Source organism: Rhipicephalus microplus, chromosome 5 (genome assembly GCF_043290135.1).
Source record: "Rhipicephalus microplus isolate Deutch F79 chromosome 5, USDA_Rmic, whole genome shotgun sequence".
NCBI classification, from domain to species: Eukaryota; Metazoa; Arthropoda; class Arachnida; order Ixodida; family Ixodidae; genus Rhipicephalus; species Rhipicephalus microplus.
The window spans coordinates 200,405,748-200,433,525 of NC_134704.1; the positions used below are offsets into that span (position 1 = coordinate 200,405,748).

Genomic DNA, 27,778 nt, shown 5'->3' on the forward strand with positions numbered 1-27,778 from the left:
TCATCTGCGGCGCTGTCTTCAGCTCGAACACCAGAACCAGGCCGTGCCAGGACCTAGCCAATAGCCTTGATAGTGGTTGAATGGTTACCAGGATCCCGTGATTGTTGTCGCCAGCTAGGTGGATGCCTTGACGCCTCGGTACCTGCACCCGATGAGCTCGCACGCCGCACCCTAGCCGCGTTCCTCCAAGCACCAGCACGATTTTTCTTCTTCCTCTTTCTTCCATGCAGTCGCTCTGGATCTTTCTGCGATTTTCTTGTGTTTTCCTCTTTTTCAATCGCCAGTGTTTGCCGCACTGGCGTAGGTAACACATTGTCAGTAGTCCATCTTACTGTGCCAAATTCGAAAATCACTTCACTAGCGCACTTCACTCATAACACTGCTACTGAACTACTTCTGCAGGCACCACTGCCTGCATATCCGTAGGATACCAGTGACATTGATTTTTCCTCGTTGTAAGAGCAAGAGTATATCGTGATTGTCGACTACTATTCTAGACTCTTCGAGCTCTAGCGACTACTTGGCACAGCTATATTCTTCGAGCTCGAGCAACTACATGGCACAGCTACGAGAGAAGTTGCCAGTGTGTGATGAGGTTGTCAGAATGTTTAGATCATACAGATTTTGTTGTGCCACTGACGACAACGTCCGTGAGAAAATAGCGAGGCTGTTTGAAGGTTTAGAACTACACTTTATGAAAAAACATGAAAAGTAACGAGCACATACACCTAGACAGCAAACTAAGCAAATACAAACAAAGGAGCTAACGAGAGTTCTTCGCGAGCGTCGCGTTTTAACAGAGAGTGTCCCTAAGCCAACACAGGCTCACCCGTTGATGAGTCTTACACTTTGGGTGATGCGATGACGTGGGGCCAATACGATAGCTGCCGACTGGCTTGGAGAGGCCGCTGGCGCATTGCTGAGGCTACCAAGGAACTTGGGAGTCTTGGTGAGGAGAGGTGTGGCAGACAGGGGACGTCAGCAGCTTTGTTGAGCTTGTCACACCAAGCGTGGACCGTGTCCCAGGCGTCGACCCTCGGGCCCAGTTCGGTAACCTGGCTCCGTCGAATGCCCAGCACCACCTGTCCCTTTTTTTTTTTTCTCTCCGCTTTCCAAGCTCACAGCGATGGAATCCTCTTGCATGTGCGCCAGCGTCTTCTTCCTTTTCTTCTCTCACCACACACACAGGAGCGCTGCCAATCTTACGCACACATCACGCAGGCCCCCATTTAGCCATTTGTTGGTTGGTCAACATAGAAGTCCATATATGTGCGCTTTCCACAGGCACAATAAAGTTCACACATCACTTGCGTAGACACTTTCAAAAACAAAGTAGAAGTTTCTAATGTATGGCTCAGTAATGCTTTTGTCTATTGACCTGTGCACCTCGAGTACACTGCACAACTTAAGTGCGTTCAGAAATGTTCAGCTAGCACAATATCTTATATGGTAATACAAATTTTTCAAAACATCACCATGAAAGAAAGCTCATTCCAGTGCCCGGTCAAATTCACTGCCGGTTAGTTGAACACGTCATTCAAGTAATCGTGTCTTGCACAAAATGACGGGCTCAATTATCTTGATTTGCAAAAAGGCTCACCAGAGGCACACACCCGAGCCTCGGCACACACCCGAGCCTCGGTATGGAGAACTTCTGGAGCATAGCCGGACCAAACATCCGCCTACTTGTTTTGTTGATTTTGTAGCTGTGATGAATTTGGCTTTAGTGACAAGCATAACATAGTTTTGCCGCCATAAGTCAAATCGACACGCTAAATTATTTTCCCTTGTTTTTGGTACCAAAAGAACAAAAACAACAAAAAAAAACATAGTGAAAAATAGGAGGGGGATCTCAAACGCAAACATCGACGCAAACTGCCGCCGTTTTGTTCACAGAGTTCGCTGAAAGCAGTGTTGCTTTGAGTGGTCAAGCGCTGGCCACGCGCACACTTTCAGAGTTCTGTCAGGAACGTCGTTGCGATACATGACCGTGTGAAACGACCGCGGTTTTGTCCATAGCGGTTGTGGCAACAACAACCACGTGCACTGTAGAAGACAGTGTGTGCGCTGGTTGCACACGTACTTCCGAAGCTTCGAGCATGCTGCTCTTGATCGGTCTTCGTTCGACTGTTTCGGTACTGAAGTTCATATCACACGCCGGGATCAGAAAAAGTGTTCAGAACATTCGAATTTTGGCCCAACGGACACATGAATTTGGCTGGGAATTTAACGAATTCGTATCTGCCCCGGTATCGCATCACTGAGACACTACTGTAATGTTTTGATGAACGCCTCTCAAATTCGTTTATAATGAAATGCGGTGGGCTCGCCAAATTCCTCAAGCGGAACTGACCTGCATTTCGTCGATGTGGCCAGACCTCGCACACAAATTTTGATTTCCGAGAGTTTTTCATAGCAATCGTACAAATAAAAGAAATGGTCGAAATCCTGGAGTCTCCCAGACTACACGCACAGACGAGTGTGCATCATTTCATGGCCAGCATTCCGCTGGAATAAATGCTTCGATTTTACGTAGGCTTCTTGTTTGACAGCACGTAGCAACACTCGGATACGACACCAAGGATTGCTCGGAACAGTAACTAGCAGTTTCGCGTGTTGGCCCTCCAAAATGCAATCACAAGCGCAGTGCGCGCCAAGTTCTGTCATCGTAGATATGTGGGGTTTAACGTCCCAAAACCACTATATGATTATGAGAGACGCCGTAGTGAAGGGCTCCGGAAATTTCGACCACCTGTGGTTCTTTAACGTGCACCCAAAGAGCACACGGGCCTACAACATTTCCGTCTCCATCGGAAATGCAGCCGCCGCAGCCGGGATCCGAACCCGCGACCTGTGGGTCAGCAGTCGAGTACCTTAGCCACTACACCACCGCTGTGGGGCCGATTTTTGTCATTGTAGCTACACATATAGCACATCGCCACCGAACGTCACGCACCGGCTGCACTGTCCCCACTGCCCTGCACTTCACAGTCATATGAAGTGCTGTCAATAAGCTCTAGTGATGAGATTTATAGACGTGCTTGGTATCGCCGCGAGCATCTATGAATGTTCTGAAATAATGAAAGCCTCGTAGATAAGCGTTTCTGCAACCAGTTGTATTATCGTGCGTTTCACGGCTGAAGCGGCAACAGAAAATGTATGAAGCAGAGGCCCCAATTTTTATCTGCCCGACTCACTTCATTAAATAAACTGCGAAAAAATTCCTGTTCCACCAGTTTTCTGCCTATAACTGTTCGTTATTTGTATTGTAACAAAGGCATAGGCTGTCATGATCTGAGCCATTTTCTGATACAATAAACTTGTCTATTTAAAAAATGTTCAGCTATCATTTGTAGTCAAAAAGTACTTAATTACGGTAATGACAGCTTGAACATAAGAAAGACATAATCATTTCAGTGTATGGCCTCATTCAATTGCAATCTTTTTTTGTCATGCCTTTCACACGACTCCTTCATACAGAGGACAGGGTTTTAAATCCATACTTGCTCTTTGTAAATCTTTTGTCTGTGTTGTCTTTCTTTCTTATATGTACTGCACCAATACAACCTAAATTCATGGTTGACCAACTCACCCAAGCTACAACATTTCAAAAAAAGAGGTTATAAAAAAGCCAACAAACGCACTCGGGGGGGGGGGGGGGGGGGGGGGGCACAAGTTTGAGGAGTCAAATATCACAAGACAAACCAAAGATCACAATATCTAGGTGTTTTAGGGACAAAAAAGGAGGTGGAACTTCAAACACAGTTTTCTCAGTACTGGTTTTTTGGCATTATGCCCAGTGCGTGCAGCAAATATCTTGTGAACCACTTCAAAGATTTTGATTCTATTTGCTTTGCAACAGTTTACAAATATATTAGGTGCTGGATGTGACGTAGCCCATGACTTTTAAGCAAATGTTAATACAACGAATATTGATACAAGTCATCATTAACATCAACAAAGGCACCATAAAGGCGATGAAGATGACGCTTGAACAAAAGCTCGCGGGGGGTTGTTGCCACTCCGCCATCTTGGTTCAAGGACACTATGTACTCCGTCTACAATCGGTAAATATATTTCTACCCTCTGCCTACCCTCACCCCGTGACATTTTGATGGAGGTACCGGATAACAAGACGGAGCTACGCAGCGGCCGACGCTTGGTTTCTTCCACGATTGCACAAGAGGGTCCTGCTCCAGCTCCCGCAGCGGCCACCGCAACGACGACAGTTGTTCTGCCCCAGCTGAAAGACCCTGGCACGTTCTGCGGGACCGGCAACGTCAACATTGAAGAATGGTTGCCGCTGTACGAGCGAACATGCAGAAATTATCGCTGGGACGAAACGCTCATGCTGGCGAACATCATATTTTACCTAAAGGGGACAGTGAAAGTGTGGTTTGAGAACCACGAAGCGGAAATTGGCAGCTGGTGTGCGTGCAAAGAAAAGATGCGTGAACTGTGCGGCAAATCGACTGGCAGGAAGAGAGCGGCCAAGAAGAAGCTGGCATCTCGCGCTCAAACGTCATCAGAGTCTTACCTGTCTTACATACAGGACGTGCTCGCCCTTTGCCGCAAAGCAAACGACGGCATGGAGGAGTCCGGAAGGTAACGCACATATTAAAAGGCATTGCCGATGACATGTTCAATTTGCTAATTTGCAAAGAGTGTGACACTATATAGATGCCATTATCCGAGAGTACCAGCGTTTTGAGGCCGCCAAAAGCCGACGCATTTCCCATCAGTTCGCTCGACTTCCCAACACCGCAGCAACATGGCCGTGCGAAGACATGCCTGTACCACAGGCACCGCTGACTGCAGAGCACGTCAGGAAGATCATCCATCAAGAACTTGAAGCTATGTCTCCCGCTTCAACTTTCTCTCGTGCCTGTGAGTCCAGCTCCCAAATGGTGCCTTAAGTGCATGCCATCGTTCGCCAAGAGCTTTCGAACGTTGGCCTGGAATCTGTGTGCACCGCCGGCCCCTCCTGACCGTGGTCCGCCAGTTTCCTACGCCCAAGGCCAGAGGTTCCCAGTGCGCTCTTGCAATCCCGCTGAGTGGAGGACTGCTGATGACCGACCCATTTGCTTTAACTGCCATCGTGTTGGTCACGTGGCCCGCTATTGCAATAGCACGTGCTATTGGCGTCAGCCTTCCCATTGCTGCAACCCTCGTGCAGACGTAGATAATGGCCACTTCGGAACTCGCCACGAGTCGCCTCGTCCAGCCGGTGGTAACGGTTCGTCGACGGTGTATTGTCGGTTACCATCCCCTCCCGGCAACCAGTTCCGCTCAGCGCTGTTTCATCGCCCAGCGTCGCGCTCACCGCAATTTCGCCGTCCTTCACCGACTGCACATCTGGCTCAGGAAAACTAGACGATGCAGCTCGCAGAAGTGATGCTGCATCGACGATTCGCCAGCCAAATCCTGTGACTATGCCGACACAATGCAACCTCATAGACGTTAAAATAGACGATGCATTTGTTGTTGCCCTTGTAGACACAGGGTCCCACATTTCGGTGATGAACTCGGAGCTTCCCCACCGTCTTAAAAAGGTTTTAACACCGCCCACAGTGCCGCTCATCCAAATCGCCGACTGTGGAACTTTTCCTGTGCTTTGGATGTGCTCTGCACGTGTTAGTGTTACTGACCGCTCCACAACTGTGTTTTTTGCCGTGCTCGAGAAGTGCTCTCATGAATTCATCCTGCGCATGGACTTTCTTGCCGCACACTCTGCCTTAATTGACTGTGGAATAGGCTTCCTTCAGCTTGACCTACCTTATTGCTATGAGACTCCAACTACACCTCAACCACGTTTGTGTTCTGTCGAATACCTTCGCCTAGCGCCCCAAGCTGTTACCTATGTAACCATGAGGTCTTTTCCTCCAGTACCCGACGGCGGTTATGTGCTGGCACCGATTTTGGACCTGTTGTTAGACAGAAATGTTGCCCTTCCTCATACTCTGTTGACGATTACGAATAATGTGGCGTCGCTACCGATACTGAACTTCAGCTGGTGCGCTCAAGTTGTTCCAGATGACATGACTCTGGCCAACGTCTCTTCCATCATAAACATTCTGTTTCTGCATTCATTGCAGACGCCCCTTTGCCCCCTACTGCATTCTTTTCACAGAGCTCCATTGATGCCGACTTTGACAAGATGATCGCGCCAGACCTCGTTCCAGCACAGGCAGCCGATCTCCGGCATATCTGGGCATCCTTCAGGGACATCTTCGACTTTGGCGACAGCCCTTTAGAAAAGAGGTCAGTTATTACAGGATCAACACTGGAGACGCCAGCCCAATCCGACGACGTCCTTATCACGTGTCACATGCAGAGCAAGAAGTCATCCAACGTGAAGTTGATAAAATGCTCACAAAAGACATCATTGAACCATCTTGCAATCCATGGGCCTCACCAGTCGTTCCAGTAAAAAAGAAGGATGGCAGCTGGCACTTCTGCGTCGACTACCGTCACATAAACAAGATCACGCGCAAGGACGTCTACCCACTGCCACGGGTTGACGATGCCCTCGACTGCCTGCACGGGTCTGCCTACTTCTCCTCTATCGACCTACGTTCAGGATACTGGCAGATTTCCATTGATGAATTAGACCGTGAAAAGACTGCATTTGTTACACCGGATAGACTTTTCCAGTTTAAGGTAATGCCTTTTGGCTTATGCAATGCTCCCGCTACATTTGAGAGAATGATGAACTCCCTGCTACAGGGTTACAAATGGTCAACGTGCCTCTGTTATCTCGATGACATCATTGTATTCTCGCGGTCATTCGAAAGTCACCTTAGCCGTCTGTCAGCTGCTCTGGAAGTTTTCAGAAGAGCAGGCCTACAGCTGAACTCCTCCAAATGCCATTTCGGCAGCCGAACAATCACTGTGCTAGGCCATCTTGTCAGTGCTAAAGGCGTGCAACCCGATCTCGACAAAATTCGCGTCGTCAAATATTTCCCCACACCAGGTTCCACGAAAGATGTACGGAGCTTTGTCGGCCTCTGTTCCTATTTCCGGCGTTTCGTCCACAACTTCGCTGACATTGCCCATCCTTTGACACAGCTACTGAAGAAGGACACGCCGTTTTTTGGGCTCCCCAGCAAGCCAACTCGTTTCACTGACTGATTGTGTTGCTCACTTCCCCGCCCATCTTAGGTCATTTCGATCTTTCAGCGCCCACTGAAGTTCACACTGACGCCAGCGGGCACGGTATTGGTGCTGTCCTCGCCCAGCGGCAACAGGGTCCAAATCGTGTAATCGCCTACGTAAGTTGCCTCCTCTCCCCATACGAGTGCAAGTTTTTCGTCACTGAGCGTGAGTGCCTCGCTCTTGCATGAGCAGTTGGAAAATTCCGACCATACTTGTTCGGCAGCCACTTTTCGGTCATCACGGATCACCACGCACTGTGCTGGTTGTCCTCCCTCGAAGATCCTTCTGGACCCCTGGGTCAATGGGCTTTAAAGCTACAGGAATATAGCTTTGACGTGAGTTACAGGTCTGGCCGAACGCACCACAATGCCAACTGTCTATCTCCCCATCCTGTCGATCCCCCTGACCTGTCAGCATACGATTCTGATGCTTGTGTCTTCGCCATTTCTGATTTCACCGACATACGTAGCGAACAACTCAGTGATGCCAATTTGGGGTCTATCATACGCCGTCTAGCTTCTGACACCTCGGATCCTTCCTTTTGCCTGTTCACGCTTCACTACGGAATTCTCTACCGGCGCAACACAAGCACCAAAAGCCCAGAACTTCTTCTGGTAGTTCCTGCAATGCTCCGTTCCACTGTACTCAAACAACTTCATGAAGCCCCAACTGCTGGGCATCTCGGAGCAGCCTGCACGTATCACCGCGTACGGCGTCGATTCTTCTGGCCCGGCCTTTACCGCTCTGCGCGCCGATACGTTGCATCTTGCGAGTCTTGCCAGCACCGCAAGCATCCTTCATTGGCACCACCAGGCCCACTTCAGCCTATCGACATTCCAACAGACCCGTTCTACCGCATCGTCCTCGATCGCATTGGACCATTTTCAATGTCTCTGAGTGGGAATAAGTGGGTAGTGGTGGCTACAGACTACGCGACACGCTTTGCCATCACGCGAGCGCTACCAACAGGCTGTGCTACTGATGTCGCGGACTTTCTCCTTCATGACGTTATTCTCCACCATGGAGCACCGCGTCAACTGCTGACCGACCGTGGTCGTTCCTTTCTCTCCACAGTCGTGGACGACATTCTTCGCTCGTGTTCCACACGTCACAAACTCACCACTGCCTACCACCCACAAACAAATGAACTCACCGAGCGCCTTAACCGCACACTGACGACAATGCTATCGATGTATGTCTCCGCAGATCATCGTTATTGGGATGCCACTTTGCCTTACATGACGTTTGCCTACAACTCATCACGACGTGACATCGCTGGCTTTTCTCCCTTCTATCTCTTGTACAGCTGTCTCCCCACTTTGCCTTTTGACACTCTTCTGCCGTCACATACTGACACTCCTACCGAGTACGCTCGCGATGCAACTACTCGGGCTCAAGCGGCCCGCCCGATTGCCCAGGATCGCCTTTCTGCCTCGCAGCTCTCTCAAAAGGATCGCTACGACAGCCGTCACAAAGCTGTCTCTTACTCACCAGGATCGTTGGTCTTGCTCTGGACTCCCTCCCATCACGTTGGCCTGTCCTCGAAGTTCCTCGCTCGCTACAACGGGCTTTACAAAGTCTTGCGCCAACTGACCGAGGTCACCTATGAGATCACCCCCTTGGACACTCCATCCTCATCGTCTCTGCCGTCCACTGATATTGTACATGTCTCCCGCCTTAAGCCGTACTTCTCTGTGCAGGATTGCACGTTTTCTTAAGCGCCGAGACGGCGCTTTCATTGGCGGCGGCTGTATGATACAAGTCATCATTAACATCAACAAAGGCACCATAAAAGCAATGAAGATGATGATTGAATAAAAGCTCGTGGGGGGTTGTTGCCACTCCACCATCTTGGTTCAAGGACAATGTGTACTCTGTCTACAATCGGTAAATATATTTCTACCCTGTGCCTACCCTCACCCCGTGACAATATGTTAGATCTGCTTAGCCTAATGCATCTCGTTATAGAGGTGCATGGCAAAAAATAAATGTAGGAACAGTGCGCAAAAGAGCCTTTGCAACCTTTAAGTGCCTAAAAACTTGCGTACTAAAAAGGTCGCAAAAGATAGTAAGTGCCCAGGTACGCAACAGCTCTTGTTACTAAATCTATGCATGTGGTTACAAGCATCCTGCTACTTCTTTTTTTAGAGTGCACACTTAAAATACAGTGATTCGGCCGTGAACAGACATGAATTTATTCGAATGTAGTTCAAGTTTAACAAATGCCTCAAAATGCAATAGTGCGGGCCGCATTAGTCAACCTACGTCGCTGGTGAAATAAAGTGCCAGCTCGAAATTCACGTAGCGGGCTACATGAACACTGTCACATCAATTCAAGCTTTGGGAGCATTATGTAATACACAGCAACATATTGCAACACACAAAACCTCGAGTATCAAGATAAGCTCAAAGATGCGTGCCGACATACACCAACACACTATAGGTCCCCCGCAAGGAAAACACGCAGTGATGTTCCGTACAGGGAATTTTCCCTTTTTCAGGGAATGATCGCCTGTCATTTTGAGCCAAAGGAAACAAGAGAACCTTTGTGATATTGCAGGGAATATCAGGAAGAGTGAAATTCTCCTATGACAACAGATAATTAGCAGTCAGTGCGCCTTCATCAGCTGTAATCGGTTCTGGCACATGCACCATGCAAGCAATAAACTTTGACATTTGTTTCTGATGTTTATGCAGAGTGATTTCTAGTTTACTATTGGTATTAGGCTTGAACTTCACAATGTACTACAAGTATATGAATTAACAAAGTCATGTTTTTGTTGTGCGGCAGTGGAGGCGCTAGTCCTGATTTCAAAAGTTTCCAGTACGTGATCCATGTGTAATTATAGCACGTGTGTGCGTTTATGGGGGCAGAAATTACTACTGTTGTGCAGGAAAATATGCTGGGAATTTCGTCGTTTGCAGGAGAAAATCCCGAAGTAGGAGAATTTTCATGTCTCTAAATGGGAATTCTTCAGCGTAGTACGGAAAATTACTGAAAACACGTCTAATAATAGTCATAACATATAATGATCCCGTAGCTGTGGAAATGTCTGACCATAATATGGTTTTATGCACCCTAACTATTCCAGAAAAAATTGCTCAACGTAAAACTAGGAAGTGCATGTATGTTTTTAACAGAGCAGATGATGCTGCCGCTATGACCTACCTGGCCCATGAGTATTACGATTTCCACGAACTGTTCTTAAAACGGTTCGGCTGGCATTGAGGAGATCTGGCTGCTATTGAAAGCACATGTTATGCACTGTTTGAAACAATATGTCCCACAAATTCAAAAGAACATTAACAAACGTAAGCCATAGATCACACGCGATGTAATGCACTTAAAGAGAAGAATAAAAAAAACTGAAAATCTAATAGGGTATGCCTGGATCCAGACTTCTACCAAAAACTAAATTTGCTAAACAGGCTTCTAAAGGAAGAAATAAAGTCAGCAAGACAGCAATTCTACAGTACAACGCTTAGCAACTTTATTCAGCATTCACCCCAGAAATTCTGGCATTATATGAGGCGTAAAGAAAGCAGTTCAAAACGAATGTCACCCAATGAAGAAAAGCAACAAGCAGAAGCGTTTAACGTTTTTTCCCACTCCATTTATGCTCCCGACAATGGCATTGCGCATGCCTACAGGTCAGAAAATATTGAAGGAAATGATATACTGAATGCGCCAGTCATAACCGAAGAAGGCGTGCTTTTGCTCTTACTGCATTTAGACGATAAGAAATCCAGCGGACCAGACGGAATTCCGAACTGCTTCCTGAAACGCTACGCTGAACCTGTAAGCAAATACTTGTGTCTTCTTTACAACAAATCAGTTTCAAAACAGTGCCTACCAGCCGAATAGAAAATTGCAAAAATTGTGCCTGTCTATATATCTGGTGATACCTCTGGTGATAGGCTCATTTCTCTCACAAGCACTTGTTGCAAAATTTTGGAGCATAATTTACTAAAATCCATTACTCAGTTTGTTAAGGAAAACAATATTCTCCACCCCTATCAACATGGCTTCAAGGCTGGTCTGTCTACCGTTACTCAACTTGTAGAAATCTTGCATGATTTCACTAAATGAATAAATGACCAATCACAAATAGATATAATTTTACTAGATTTTTCAAAGGCATTTGACCGTGTCTGCCATGGCAAACTTCTTATAAAGCTCAAACATATTCTAGAGGATAGACCAATTTTTCCGCTGGATTAAGTGCTACTTAAACTGACCGTCGTCAATTTGTCCAGTTAGGAGCCAGCACTTCCGAAGTTATGCCAGTGCTTTCTGGAGTACCTCATGGTTCAGTTTTGGCTCCTATTCTGTTTCTTTTGGTCATAAACGATATAACTTGTAGGATTCAATCTAAAATTAGGTTATTGCAGATTCTGCATTTGCAGATTCTGCTTAGTATTTCTCTGTACATTCTGTACAAAGAAATACTAAGCCAGAAAGATCAAATTATTCTAAGCAATGATTTCGCCTTGTTAGCACAATGGTGCGAGCATTGGCAAATGGTAAACAACTTCGATAAAATAGTTGCAATGACCGTAACAAAAAAAAAATCCACACTTTCTTTTTCGTATGGTTATGCTAGCATCATCCTAAACACAGTCACCCAGTGCAAGTACTTCGGCGTCGTTATATCATCAGATCTCGGATGGATGGCGCATATAGAACACTTGACAAGAAAAGCGATGCGAAAATCGGTGTTTTCAAAGCGGGCCTTGCGATACTCGACAAGAGAAGCTAAGCTCTTGGCATATGCAACGATTATAAGCCCTTTCTTAGAATATGCGAACATGGCATGGTTCCCGTTGACCCAAAACCACATAGCCACTATCGAGGCTGTCCAGCGCAAAGCCGCGCGTTTTATCTGCAACAGATGTAGGCGCACCAACCTACCTACGCAGATGCTGACAGAGATTGACCTTCACACGCTAGCTAGTCATGCAATGCTATCCCAACTCAAAGTTATGTACCTTATCATACACAACAACCTTAAAATAGATTCGAACACGTACATATTCATCAGCACTTCTAGAGAAACTCGTCAAAAGCATTACCTTACACTCCAAGAATACTTATACGCAAACAACACTTTTAGTTTTTCTTTTTTTTCTGCGGGCATTGCGAGAGTGGAATGCTCTACCCGAGACGGTGGTTGCGCAGCCGACTGTCAACAGATTTGTCGAACTGGCTGGCCTAGCTGTTCTGTCAACTACAACATAGCAAACGCTATCAGGATTGCATTGTATCTTGGCATGCTTACCTTACTCTACTCTTGTCATTTTTTTTTTTTTTTTCAGTTTCTGCACATATGAGTGAAACATGTGCACTTTTTATTAGCGAAGGTCCATTTTCGTTAGAATTCTGTATGATGTTTTCCTAATGATTGTGTTATTGTGTATTATCATATGTCCAGATTTCCTACATTCTGTGTATATACAATATTTGTAGACACTTCTACCCACTCCTGTAAAAATCCCTGACGAGATTGACAATAATACTAAATTAAAAAAATTTAGAATGTACAGCAAATTAAACTGTCTTAGACATGTTTACTTTTCCTGATCATATATTTACTTAAAATGTGTGACAAAGAAATTGTTTAAAAAAGGAAGAGTTCTGGCGTGCAACCTAACAGGCGACAACCTGCCAGTAATGCACTTCCTCACCAGAACAGGATTGGCTACCCTGGTGCAGCCCATGAATACAGCAATCAACCCTTAACCCTGAGTTCCCAGCAGCTACAAAGGAACTGTCCAAGGCAGCAGTCAGACCTGCGACGCAACGGAGGGTGCTAAGAATCTCTAGAGTCGGGCAGGCCACTATTCGAATCTGAACTTGGCCACATTCAACACTAGAAAGCTATCTAGTGAGGCTAGTCTAGCTGTTTTATTCGAGGAATTAGAGGGTGTCAAATGAGATGTAATAGGGCTCAGCAAAGTTAGGAGGACATGTGAGGCTTATGCAGTGCAGGAGGACAAACACGTCTTATGCTACCGTAGATTAGTAGACAGTAAAGAACTATAGGGTTGGGGTTTCTTATACACACTAGTATCGTTGGCAACATAAAGGAATACTGTAGCATCAGTGTGAGGGTGGAAAGTATCATAATTAAGTTTAACAAAAGGTACCAGATGGAAGTGATACAGGCCTACGCGTCTACATCGAGCCATGATAATCATTTGGTTGAACACTTCTATGAAAATGTAGAGTCAGTCAATAACAGAGCGAGGTCACAGTTTACTATTCTGATGGGCGACTTCAACGCCAAAGTTGGCAAAAAAATAGGCCGGAGACCATGCAGTGGGGGAACATGACATCGGCTCTAGAAATACCAAAGGGAAGTTATTAGTACAGTTTGCAGAACGTAATAAATAACGGATCTTGAATACCTTCTTTAGAAAACGGGCCAACTGTAAGTAGATGTGGTAAAGTCCTATTAGCGAAACTAAAAAGGAATTAGACTTTATTCTGTGTGCACACCCAGGCATTGTACAGGATGTAGAAGTAGTTGGCAAGATCCGATGCAGTGATCATAGAATGTTAAGAGCTCGTATTCACCTAAATTTAAAAAAGCAAAGACAAACACTAATACACAAGAAGCCAATTAATGAACTAGCGATGAGAGCACAAGTACAGGAATTCAGAGTTTCAGGCACTAACGAGGTAACCGACGTTAGCATAGACACAATGAACAATAATCTTACTAGTATCACCAAAGAATGTGCAATGGAAGTTGGAAGTACAGTCTCTAGACAGAACACTGACGAACTATCTCAGAAGATGAAAGATCTTATTAAGAGACGACAAACCATGAAAGCCTAAAATGCAATGAACAAAATAGAGCTTGTGGAGCATTCGAAGGTAATCAATAGGCATAAGGTAGCCAACATCAGAAGGTATTGCATGGAGGAAATTCAGCAGGGTGTAAAAAGCGGCATAAGCCTAAAAGCTGCGAAGGCAAACTTGTGCATAGGCAAAAATCGGCTGTATGCATTAAGGAGCGAAGAAGGCAATGTCATAACCAATATGAATAGAATTATTGAGGTGGCAGAGGAGTTCTATAGAAAGATCTACAGAAGCCGAAATAACCAGGATGATATCGTGAGAAACAAAAATAGTCCACAGGAATTCGACATCCTATCAGTAAAGACAGGGGAAGTAAGGAAAGCCCTAGAAGGAATGGAAAGAGGCAAAGCCACTGGTGCGGATAAGGTAACAATGGACCTGCCGAAAGATGGCGAAAAACTGTGTGAGAAAGACTGGCCGCCTTATATACGAAGTGTCTCTTGACGAGAAGGATACCAGAATTTAGAAAAAATGCCAACATCATCTTAATCCATAAGAAACGAGACGTCAATGACTTGAAAAATTACAAACCGATCAGCTTACTCTCCATTCTCTACAAAACATGTAACATACAAGGGCCACTCACTCGAACACAATCCAACACAACGCTGTCTTCATCGTTCTCTTTCCCCGGTCTACCTTTCACGCGCCGGTCACCCCGTTGCTATGATCCACTACATTCGCCACCCCCTCTCCCCTGGAGTCTGACCCAGAAGACGAAGAGGCATGAATACAGAAACCACAAGGCACATAAAGTCTCAACTAGCTTGCGTGGGCAGTAAAAACATGGTTTCTGCTATTGGTGCCCAGTTCAGGAATAACTTCCAGGTGGAACGTAACAGGTCCTAGGGCTTTCCCCACGCGAAATGGGCCAGCATACGGGGGAAAAAATTTCTGGCATCGCTGTGGAACACGCTGGGTGCATCGAACCAGCACTAGGTCTCCTGGATTGAAACTGTATGGTTCTTGTTGGAAGGGGAGCGGAATTTCGCTTGACGATGTGCTATGGCCAGGTGTGCTCTAAAGCGAGCCTTCTGAAGAAGCTCTGAAGTACTGGTATCATCCAGACGGTTTTGCGTTGTTGTGTTTAAACTAAAGAACCTCTCTTGCGGAAGCCTTGGCGTCCTTAGACCAGCTTGAACCGTGTGATTTCCTCCCGTGTGATTTCCTGCTGTGACATATTGAAGGCGAAGACAGCTGTGGCGACGTATTCATCCCAGTTGTTATGACTGGGACTCACGTATGACGACAGTATGTCCTTTATTGTACAATTTGTACGTTCAGAGCTCTCTATCTCTTGTACGTTCCACCAGACTGTTTGTTTGTGGGTGCTGAGGAGTGGCCGCGGCATGCCGAATTTCATGGTCGTTCAGGTGAAGGCCGTGCCACGGTCAGCGATGAACAAGCGTGGCGTGCCGTGTCGAAAAATGCCACACTTGTTGATGAACGTGAGGACGTGCAGAGTCGAAGAGTCAGGGACGGCCCTGACTTCGGTCCACTTCGTGAGATAGTTCGTGGCAACGATGAAGAACTTGTTGCCACGTGAGGTACGTGAAAATGGTCCCATACGATCAAGTCCCAGAATCTCAAAAGGTGTTTTTGGAGGAGGGATGGGTTGCATGGGAATCGGTTGCGGACTTGTGGTCGCCTTCCGTGCTTGACAGATTTGATAGACGACAAAAGTAGCGGGAAATGTCACTCTGCATGCGCCGCCACCAAAGCCTCTCTTTGATGCGTGCCAGTGTCTTGTACAGCCCGAGCTGACCAACAGTCGGAGCATCATGGCACATGAATAGCACCGATTGTCGCAAGGCTACCGGCACAACAGGCACACACGACCCATCCCAATAATTTCGGTGATAAAAAATTCCCTCTCGGATGACATACGACACAGGAAGACTTTCACGACGACGCTTGGGAGTGCGTACTTCCCCGGATAGTCGTCGGGTTATATGGATGATTTCTGAGTCTTGTAGCTGTTTAGTTCGTAAATCAAGCACTACAGAGACTGGGGAGATGTCGCTGAATGCTGCCAGGTGCTGAGAAAGGTAGTCAGCGTCTTGATGGCGAGCGCCGCTGCGATGGACAATAAAAAAGTTGTAATCTTGCGGTTTGAGAGCCCACCTGGCGAACTTGGCATTGAGGAATTTTTTCGTTTGAGGCCAGCGAAGGGCGACGTTATCGGTAACAACCGTGAAGCTTTTACCATAAACATATGGACGAAATTTTTCGGCTGCCCTAACTACTGCCAAGCACTCAAGTTCAGAGGCCTGGTATCGGCTCTCTGGTTCACTGAGCCGGCGGCTAGCATCAGGGACCGGTCTCTCCTGCCCGTCCTTGTTAACTTGCAAAAGAACAGCTTCGAGGCTAAGACCACTGGCATCGGTGTGTAGAATCGTCGGGGCATTCTCGTCATAGTGCGCGAGCGTCGATGGTGCTTGTAGGGCAGTCTTGAGGTCGCAGAAGGCAGATTCTTGGTTTGGTCCCCATTTCCAGCGAACTTCTTTCTTCAGTAGCTCATTGAGAGCTACAGCGTGAGAAGCGAAATCAGGGTCAAAGCGTCTGAAATTTGAAGCGAAGCCCAAGAAAATTTTAAACTGCTTAGTCCTGATGGGAGGGGGAATACAGGCAATGGCTTCGTGGGATGAGGGCTGATGCCTTTGGCGCTGACTACGTGCCCCAAGTAACTAACTTCTGAAAAAGCACTTGGAAGGTTTAATACAAAGGTGAGCGTCTTGGAGCGCACGCAAGACTGTTTCCAAATGCCTGAGGTGTTCGGGAAACGTGGCAGCATAGACAATTATGTCGTGTAAATAGACTGAAGCCATCGACCACTTGAGATGCCGAAGAACCTGGTCCATTAATTGCTGAAATATAGCAGGAGCATTGGTGAGACCAAATGGCAGGCGGTTAAACTGGTATAGGCCATCCAGAGTTATCAAGGCAGCCTTCTCAGCGTCATTCGAGTCTAATTCCACCTGCCAATAGCCAGAAAGAAGATCCAGAGTAGTGAAAAAACGGGCACCATGCAGGCAGTCAAAGGCATCGTCAAGACGAAAAAGCGGATACACGTCAGGCTTGGTGACACTGTTTAGCCGTGGATAGTCATCACAGAAACGAATTGTGCCGTCTTTATTTCTGACAAGAACTGCGGGAGACCACCACGGACTTGACGAGCGCGGTATGAAAGCACTCTTAAGCATGTCATCCACTTCCTTAGCGATTTCTGCGCGTTCAGAGGCAGAGACTCGACGCGGGTGATGCCGAACAGGAACTTCAGAGCCGGTGTCGATTCTGTGCTGCACCAAAGGAGTGTGGCTGAGCTCACTGGGTGACATCGCCTTCCAGTCACGGAATTTCGGTAGAAGTGCTTGAATATCAGCTTTCTGTGACGGGGTAAAGTTGGGGCTGAAGTTGAATTCTTTCCCGTTTAAGGGCGATACAGTTGGTGGCGAAGGTGCTACGGGCTCTACTACTGCTACGATAGACAGTGCTTCAAGGTAGGTACAGGTACAGAGGACGGTGCCTGACGGCACGCACAGGATACTGTCTCGGACAGGTTGAAGACAAGCACTGCAAAGGTTTTGCCGAAACAGCGATGGAGGGCCTGCGGCATTGCGAATTCGCCTCAAGGCCGAGAAGAAACGGTACTTTCTACAACGAAGGACTTGTCGGGGCTGTAAACAGGAACCCACACAGCAGACGACGAGGGGATGATAACTGAGGTTGCCGTAATCACAGGATTGAAAAGCAGGGATGGTTTTATTTTTCCAATTTCAGGTTGTTCACTGTTTGTACCCATGGAGATATTCGTGCCCGTTGTTAGAATGCCAACTTTCCAAGAAAATTTATTAATCAGACTTTTCATCATGCGGCAGTTGTCAGCGAGCACGGAGCGCGCTTTGTCAACAGTTCTGTAAATGACATGACTCAACGGGAAATACGACTGCCTAGAGCAAGCTTTATTGGAAGTTTCAACACTTGCTCAAATTGGTGTCGAAGTGGTAGACGTCAGTTCAATGGTACAATCAGTGCAGTTAAACTGCAAACTAATGCCAAACTCTGCGCACCAATCAAAGCCTAACATTACTGGCACACACAGGTTTGGGACAACAAGGAACCGCTGTCTCACTGTCTGCCCAAGTGCACACGCAGTCACAGGCAGACTTCGCCGAGAGTAGGTAGAGTGGTTCCGTCAGCTAGGACGAGATGGGGACAATCGACCTGCTCAGGGCTCACTGAAAATCTTCCAGACAAGAAACTCATCGCTAAAAAACTGAATGCAGCCCCTGTGTCTACTAGTGCTTCAACGTGCTGCGGCGGATCTCCAAGCTTCACCGGCAGAGTTGGCATCTCGGTGAAGGGGCCAAGTGAAAGAAGAGGGGCTTCAGCCATTATACGGGGTCCTGCCCTTGATGACCCGCATTGTAGTTTCTTGAGGAAGACTGCATAGGAGCTGAGTTTGTCAGTGACTCGGTCACCCGAGGGCAGTTTCGAGCAAAATGCCCAACATCGTGGCAGTGGTAGCACCGGAGTACCGCTGTAGGATCGTGGAGCCGAGTAGGAGCCAAATGCCAGGTCCGGGATGGTGCGTCCATGTAGGTTGGCCTTCGGTATGCATCCTCAGCTGCTTGTGAGCGTTCTTGTACCTCCGCCTCAGGAGCGACAGCTAAAGCTGATCGTACGTCATGCGGACGAGCGAGGCGGACGAAGTGCCAGACGCTTCTGTTATTGATGGCATCAACAAAGGTATAGCAGCAATAAGGTCCATGGTTGCGGTAGGGAAACCCAAGAAGGCCTTCCTGGACAATCTGCCGACGTGAGCAGCGAGCTCTTGAAAGTCACGGTGACCTTGCTGGACGTGTTTCAGTTGTGTGAGGTAGAGCTGAAGAAGATGACTGTCACCAAACATGGTTTCCAGTGCCGAGACCAGAGCTTCATAGTTCGAGCGGAGGACTTGCGGGATGTACTCGGGATATTCAACCAAGGCACCACGGAGCTGCACAAGCGCCTGAGCTTTATTTTGAAATGTCCAGCCGTTTAGGGCAGCAATGAACTCGAACTGCACCAAAAATGCAGCCCACGATGTGGTGCCATCAAAGATAGGTGGTGGAAGTTGTGCTCCGAAAAACCGAGGCTGAGCTGACAGAGGAACAATTCGGTCAACCATAGTAGACACACGTTGCTGAAGGCCAGACTGCTCCTCAGTGACAGAGAGCTGCGCAGCTAGGTCAGTGACGACATCCGCCATAGGGGCACGTTGGGCGAGGCTGGCCTCAAAACAGAGCAAGCGGGTAGCGAAGCTAGTGTTGAAATTTTCCTGTTGGTCTCACCTTGTGAAAGAAGGGCTTGCAGGCAGTCAGGTATAGGTAGACTAGCACCAGCACTTGATTGTTGTGGGTGATTTGACGTACCCTAGACATCAAACTCCGACGGAAGAGGCTAATGGGGGGCTCATGGGTGGCTGGTGGCGGGATGTGTGATGAGACTTCATTTTCATTTCATTTCATTTATATTTCCTTAAGGACCCCGCTGGGGGGTATTACATAAGGGGTGGATACACAGGAAAAGAGAAAATTTGAACACGGTAATTTTTGCAGCACAGGTGATTTGTAACATTTGTCGCCAAGGATGATGGGCAGGTGGTTGAAACAATGGAGCAGGGAAGGTCGTTTCAATCCTTGACGGCGCGGGGAATAAAAGAAGCGGAAAAAGTGGCAGTTCTGTTGCGATAACGGGACACTTGAAGTGGATGGCTTTTGCGGTAAGAAATTTATGTCGGGCGGGGGGGGGGGGGGGGATGTAAGGAGCTGGATTGAGGGAAGTGGCCTGTGCCAACCTTTCCTGCGTAGTCAGAACAGGAGGTTCCAGGGTTGTCGATGGTAGTCTTCCGTAGCGTGCATCTGTGAAGTGCCGACTGTTGCTGTCATCGCGGCATCGTTACTTTTTGTAAGCATGGGCTAACATTGTCACCGCTGCCCCTAAATGTAATGTGCAGGAGCCACTCACTCGAACACAATCCAACACAACACTGACTTCGTCGTTCTCTTTCCCCAGTCGTTCTACCCCTCATGGGTCGCTCACCCCATTGCTATGATCCACTACAATATTTACATAAATAATAGCGAATAAAATTACGGTGATGTTAGAGCTCAATCAACCAAAGGAACAAGCAGAATTTTGTACAGGCTACTCCACAATAGACCATATTCATACTATCAATCAGATAATATAGAAATGCGCGGAATACAACCAACTGCTATACAGAGCCTTCATAGATTACGAGAAGGTGTTTGACTCAGTCTAGACATCAGCAGTAATGCAGGGTCTACAAAATCCGGGGATCGAAAAACTCGACATAATCATACTGTAAGAAATCTACAGAGGATCCACAGCTTCCATAGTGCTCCATAATGAAAGCGACAGAATCCCAATAAAGAAGGGTGTAAAGCAGGGGGACATGATCTCTCCAATTCCATTCACTGCATGCTTACAGGAGGTATTCAGGACCCCACATTGGTATGAGTTAGGGATAAGAGTTCATGAAGAGTACCTTGGTAACCTGGCATTCTCTGATGATCTAAGTAAACTACGCGTTATAGAAAAGGCGGACGGGAAAAAAACAAGGACAAGCGCAGTTCTTTTCCCGTTCGTGTTTTCTACCGCGTAGTTTACTTAGATCATGTATCACCACCTGGCCCAATCGTCCACTTCGATTCTCTGATGGCACTGCCTTGATGAGTAACTTATGAGTAATATTCTCTCTTTCTGGCTAATTGTAGGTAGAAATGAAAATTGGTCATAATAAACTAATGATTACAGCAAAGTAATTATGACTACCCCTTCAACATCGTTATAACGAGGTTTGACTGTATCACGTTACAGCCAAATATTGTCCAGATGAATAAAAGTTCTCACCCTGTAACAAAAAACCTTATAAATTCACAGTCCAACTTTCTGAGCCTCAGCGCAGATTAACATCAGTTTTTCTGCTTATTTCTTTTGCTATCTGCCTACTTTTGCGCCAACTATTCCCCAGTAATATTTTACTTCTTATCGTCTATCTTTCCGCTGCTATCCCCAAACCCAAGCATTCATGTAGCCTGGGACCCTGGCACACACACGGGGTGAATGTCTGCAATTGAAATGAAAATCCTCTGTGCATACTAAACCTCACTTGAGAATAATGCATACTAAGGCAGCCCGACCTTGCTCGTAATAGCAGTGCAGTCCCATTGAAGTATTGTAAAGTGTACACCCTCTTGGAGGTTACCCATAGCCAGATCTCTCATTGCTTTATGCATCTATGATGTTTCGCTCTTAGTCACCGTATCACTTGCGCTGCCACCTCAAGAGTCTTCTAGTTCTTTCCATACCACAATGCTTTCTCTTCCCATCCTCATTCTCTCTCCAAATGTTTTTAAACAAAAGTAGCTACCGACTTCAGCTTCACCACACATGTGGTACAGTGAAGTGTAGTCTGTGTTATTGAAGCAGGAGTCTATTTTTTGGCATAGGGTAAAATGTAGCATAGTAAGCTAAAAAAAATTGTGTAGGGTAAAGTAGGGTGATGTTGACAAGCATGGGGTGGACAATGTTGACCCTTACCAAGAAGCCGCTCCTTCCCACATCGTCGAGGCGGAGGAAAAGTTGAAATGTCACCCATGGCAAACATGGCAACATCCAGTTTGCCCGGGAATATGGTTCCCTTGCCCATTGGCCAATGTTTGATGGGCAGACGTACGTCCATGTCGGGCTTGTAGAAACCACGATATGAGTCCTCGCTGATCTGCTCCTCCTGGTAGACCAGCCGTGAGGTGGGCACAAAACTCATGAGAGGGGTAGATGCATCATTTGGTGGTATGTAGCGGGACCCCTCGTCAAAACTCTGGTCTACGCTTTCGGCAGCACTGCAGCTGGTGCTGTCTTCGTGTTCGTGGGGCTGGGCAAGCTCGAGGCTGCGCGAAGCAATGGTTGCTACTTAGCCTGCTGAAAAAGTCAGCATGGCCATTTCGTCAATTAAAAGTACCAGTTTGATCACCCAGAACTAGACGGAGGGTGGCAAATGAGAGGTAGGAGGTGCTCAGCCAAAAAGAAAGTTACCATTTGAAATTTATCACACAATCAAATTTTCTCGGGTGTATATTTCCCCGAAACAAGGGTGAAGAAAAGACGCACACACACAGAGCAGTAACACTGCCAACACAATTCAAATTACTCTAAAGTTGTGTTTTCATGCCCCTGCTTATGTCAGGAAATTTGATGTTGCCTGTGGAAGCCCCAGGCATGTGTGGAAGCTTGTAACAGCTGAGGTTGGTGAAGAGACATCAGAGTTGTCGGTCTAAAGTGACACCAAAGAAGCAATGCTTTTGTCTAATTTCGATTCTTTGGCCATAAAAAAAAGTTTTTAAGGTTTTTCACTATCTTTCTCGTGAACAGTAAGCAGAAGGACAGATTTGGTAAGACAAATCTGCATGCCTCGCTTTTTGAGGTAATCTTATTGCCCTTGCTGAAGCAGATGCGTGATGACATCCAGATATTTGTGAGACGACCATATGCATATGATACGTGGATGTGTTCAAGGCAGCACTTCTGGAAGACTTGCCATTGCTGCGTTAAAAAAAGGGGACTTAAAACGCTTCTTTGGGGTACACCTCTGCTTACGAAGAGGTGGGTGGCTTCATCATTGGTAGAAATGTATGTGTGGCTGTTATTTAAAAAGTTGGCGATCCAGTTAAGAATGCCACCATGTACTGTTATTCAGGTAAGTACCCCACTAAGGGTGCAGTGGCAATCAAAATTTTGGAGACCATGGGAGGCCGTGGCCAACAGCACTGCGGTGCTTTCTAATGGTTACCAGAGAAGCTTCAGAGCAGGCACTGTGCAAGCGCATCCTTTCCTACCTGCCAGCCTGTGCTTTTGCTCCCTTCAACTGCGCGCACACCATAATGCCAGAAAAACCGCAAGGTGCCACTTTTGCAGTCGCCAAAGAAGCACCGAGCGATGATATCGCAACAAATATATCTAACCAGTGCATGCCGCTTCTTCAACTTTGTTCCAGACGTTCCACGGCGGCGAAAACGCGTGGTTTGCCAAGACTGCTCGGTAATTTTATCACATGTGTCGATCAAAAAAAAATGGACGCAATGTGCGTGTTCTTGCCGCCGCGGAGCGTCTAGAACCTAAGTGCAAAAGTGGCGCACGCCGAGTACTTTCCCTATGGGGGACCAGCGTTGGATAGGTGGCGCGTTGAAAAAAAGCACCTGACGGAGAGATGCAACAAAACTCAGCTGCTCGCGCTCAGATGACCGGCCCCAATGTACCACTCTGAGAGCACGCGTGTGCGCCGCTGCAGTGCTTCATTTTCGAACGAACAGCTTGAAAAGCCATTGCACCAGTAATACTGCACTGTAGTTTAAAAAAATAACTTTCTCCGAAAGCTACCCTCACATAAAAAGCACTAAAAAAAAAAAGAAAAGCCCTGCTAAGCGGACTGCATCTATACATATGTTATCGAAGGGACAGTGCTGTGCCGTGATGGCAAGCTTGTCCTCATTTTCTGGTTGCGTGCTGGGTTTTGAGCTAGTGCTAGTGCTGGCTGACATGCACCCATTGATAGGTTGGTGCTGCCACGATACCACGCAGCCAACGTCTGCAGTAAAACAAAACACAACAAAAGCAGAGAAAGTGATAGCTGCGTCAATTTTTTTCTAGCATCGTTTGTACGCCCTGTCCACGGTATGTATGCATGGGGATGTTGACCAAGCAAACCACCGTGGCAGCATAGCACGTGTAGTGTCGCGCTGCTATTCTTGAAGGCGCGGGATAGATTAGCGACCATGGCGGCCACACTTTGAGGGGGGTGAAACATAAAAAGAACACCCGTGATCCAAAATATATGTGTGCATCAGAGAACCCCAACGGTCACAATCTTGATACGCACATTACAGCGTCAAAATTATAACTTGTTTGGCACATGAAAGCCTAGAAATTATCGATTTATCGATGTTGAACAGACCCCTTTATTTTAGGCCGACACAGGCAAGCGGAGAACCTTAAACTGTGTGTTAGGCGAACTAAACAATGAGTAAAAATCGGAAGACATTTGATGCTTCTCTAGCAAGGCATAAATTCTGATGTTACTTAGCTATGGCCGCCAGTGAGAAAAACGCTTACTGCATCCGCTTATTCCAGAAAGCTATGCTTCGAGGGGTCCGCTGCTTCCTTCATAACAAGAACCCTGTCTTTCACACAAATTAACTTAAACAGAGGCATCGCGTGTTCACAGCGAGAGTAACTTTCATAACAGCTCAGAGGCATAGGTGAACGTGGCCCCGCTCAAGTCTTGTGGACAAGGCAGCTTTTACACACAACTATTTACAAAGAAAAAAAAAAGTCTACCTGCCGATCGTATCATTCACTTCACGCGGTGCCATCAAATGGAGTTTGGTGGTGGTGATCAGATGGATGGACGCATAGAAAATTTGTTAGTCCTGAAGTGCAAGACAACGCTCAGCGGACCAGATAAAAAAAAAAATTTACATATGCTGTATCTTGCATATTATGCTCATTTTATTTCTGGCAAAACGTCGTTTAAATTTGACTGTTTGCTCCTGGTTTCCACTGGTGGCCATCTTCACTATCCAATAAATATAGCAGACATGCCATTCGGTTTAAAAACAAGCCTGACAGCACCAGACAGGAGAGCGAGAGCAGAATTTTGTTTGTTTTTCCACTTGGATGCAACTGCATGCTCTTTCTACGCCCTCCCTTTTCTATATAGGTCCTGTCTCCATTTATATGTTAATGCACTTGAGTACGCAGCAGTACCACCAGTGCCCTTTGGTTTTGTTACAGTGATGTGTGCCCGCATCACCTCTACCAGCCGCCACTCTCATCTGCGGGAGCAGCTGAGATGTGCGTGCTCTCACCGCCAATGTGGTCGTGAAAGCTCCAGCGCTGGTTCCCTATAAGTTAGATATCTTTCTGGCGATATTATCGCTTCATGCTTGCGCAGCACCTGCAGAAGTGACACCTTGCGATGTTTTCTGGCATTCCAGTGTGTGTGCTGTTTAAGGAAGCCAAAGCGCAAGCTGGCAGGTAGTAAAGGATGCGCTTGCGCAGTGCACGCCCTCAAGCTTCTCCGGTGGCTGTGAGAAAGCGTCGCGGTGCTGTTGGCCACGTGCCCCCGTGATCTCCAAAATTTTGATCACCACTGTGCATGGCCTTTCTGTAGCTTAGGGCCCTAACACGCACCAGGGTGGGTGTCCTTGCATTCAAATAAACATGCTCCGTTGTTTCCTTATTTCCCCTCACATGTGCATTTCCCTTCTTCACTGAATCTCACTTCATAAGTATGCATGCTAAGGCAACCCAACCTTGCTACAAACAACAAAAAACATCCCTTTGAGCTCTTGTAAAGTGTACCTGTGCTTATTTCCCATTCAACTCTCATGTGATGCCAAACAGACAAGAAGAGTGTTCCGTGCTTGCCGCCGTGGCAGCAGGTGGTACTGACTAATGCTCTTACGTTTAAATGCACATATATACCTTATAAAGTGGATGGAGGGATAACCCCCACCGTAGCTAAGTGGTAGAGCATCGAATGTGTTATTCGAAGGTCGCAGGTTTGGATCCTGCCGGTGGCAAGTTATTTATTTTATTTATTACATACTGCAGACCATTAGGTCCAAGCAGGTGGGCAGTTACACAAGAGAACATAGTTGAAACAATAAGTGGCATATAAATTGTTTGGGGTGAGTGTTTAATACGCTCATAGTGAACGCAAGGAGCGACATAGAAAATTATTTCATAATAATGCATGTACCGGACAAAAGAGAGAAAAAAACACACCACAAATTCATACTTCATATGTTGTGCAATAAAAGTAAAAATAAATACATGTTAAATGCAAAACAATAAACACAATAATTTTCACTGTTCAAGCCAAGAAAGCAATGAATACATATGTATACAATAAGTACAGCACATACAAGAAGACAAACAAAAAGAAAAGAAAAACGCGTTAATAAAAGATCAGAAACCTAGATTTGCAAGACAATGTTATTTAGAGCAAAAGAGAAGTAGATTCTATGAGGATGCCTGAGTTGTTTCGTTCCAATCTGAGACCGTGCGTGGAAAATATGAGTACATATAAGCGTCTGTTCTGCAGAAATAAGGTGTTAGAGATTTGGCGTAATGATGCCTTGTGGGCCTGATTGATAACAATGTCAGGTACGGCGATGGGTCAATCGCAAGTTTCTGGCTCAAAAGAAAAGAAAGGAGGTCAATTCTTATCTGTTTTCGACGTGTGCTAAGAAGAGAAATGCTATTGGCCTTCATTAATTCAGAAGGAGAGTCGACTTGTGAGAACTTGTTAAATATGATGTTAGCTTGAGTGTATAGAACTTGAGTGTGAGAACTTGAAGTTAGCTTGAGTGTATAGGTCCCATACTGCACTCGCGTATTCTAATTTAGGTCTTATTAAAGAATTATAGGCCAGTAATTTACCATTGCTTAGAACATTATGAAGCTCATGTTCTAGAAAGCAGAGCTTTCTGAATGCAGAGGAGGCAATAATATTTATATGTATTCCACGGTAAGGTAGTTGTTATTGTAACACCTAAGTATTTATAGCTATCGACTTGCCCAAGTGGCATAGAACCAAGCTGGGAAGTAAAAGGCAGGGGTGCTTTTTTACGCGTTATAGGGAGCAGTATGGTTTTATTGGCATTCAAAACCATTCCCCATTTTTCGCACCACTGCAATACGTTAAACTGCTATTTAACTCAACCTGATCATCGAGATGAAGAATTTCTTTGAATAATAGGCAGTCGTTTGCAAATAACTGAATTTGAAGACCAGGGCTTACTACGTTAACAATATCATTAATATAAACCAAGAAAAACAGGGGGCCTAGGACACTACCCTGTGGCACCACTGAAGTGACTGCCAAACTTTCAGAACGTTTACCTCCAATGTCAATACATTGCTTCCTGTTAGTCAGGTAAGCGGAAATCCATCTGATGAAGTGTTCACGAACGCCAAGAATTCTAAGCTTTATGATTAGTTTATCGTGCAGAACTTTGTCGAAAGCTTTGTTAAAATCAAGAAATATTATGTCTACTTGGCCATTAGCATACCTGCCAAGTTCAAAGATTCTGAATCCGGGAGATTTCCACAGCGAGGGAGGGGGGGAGTGCTGCATTGTTTGCTCCTATTTTTTCGGCACAAAAAAAACCCAAGGACAAACAAACAAACAAACAAAATATCGCAAAAAAACAAGAAGAGGTGGGTAGCCTCAATCGCAAGCGCAAACATCAGCATTGCGGTCGGCTTGGAGTGGCCGAACACACGAAGGTAGGGTTTCCCACTAAGGTGAGAGTCTCAAAGGATCAACACAACTAGCAGAATTTATTTCCTTTAAAATAGCTCGTGTATGTCTTACTAGGACACACGTGAACGGTCGGGACGGCGCAGCTGGCTGCCACAAAAGCTCGAGTCAAAGCTTTGCTCCCTACTACATTGTTTTGACAGGAACGCGCAAACGTGTCTGGCCCCTTTGTTATTGACAGTCTAGGTTGGTGTTTTGCCGTCGCCGCCACCGTTGTCATTCATCGTATACATAGTGTGCACGTGCGTCACGCAGCACCGATTCGTCACTTCCGAAATGCGCCACCGACATTCCTGTGTACCTACTGACTCCGTGGCCGACCTCTGCGGTGTTGTTTTCTCGTGCGTGCGCCCGTTCAGTTTTGC

The 27,778-nt window shown here is 46.5% G+C and overlaps 1 protein-coding gene across 9 annotated transcripts in view; it reads right to left on the reverse strand.

The window, feature by feature from the left end:
• Nucleotides 1–27,778, reverse strand: part of l(2)10685 (5-methylcytosine rRNA methyltransferase l(2)10685) — a 157,090-nt gene that overhangs the window by 110,793 nt on the left and 18,519 nt on the right. For 6 of the 9 annotated variants that reach the window (XM_075896386.1, XM_075896382.1, XM_075896380.1 and 3 more), the window contains exons 3-4: nt 21,629–21,978; nt 12,841–12,945 (exon numbers count right to left, since the gene is read on the reverse strand). In XM_075896386.1, the coding sequence (XP_075752501.1) occupies nt 12,841–12,945; nt 21,629–21,978 (455 nt within the window). The remainder of the gene's footprint in view (nt 1–12,840; nt 12,946–21,628; nt 21,979–27,778) is intronic. The other 3 variants (XM_075896388.1, XM_075896384.1, XM_037424248.2) reach the window with 1 other exon arrangement.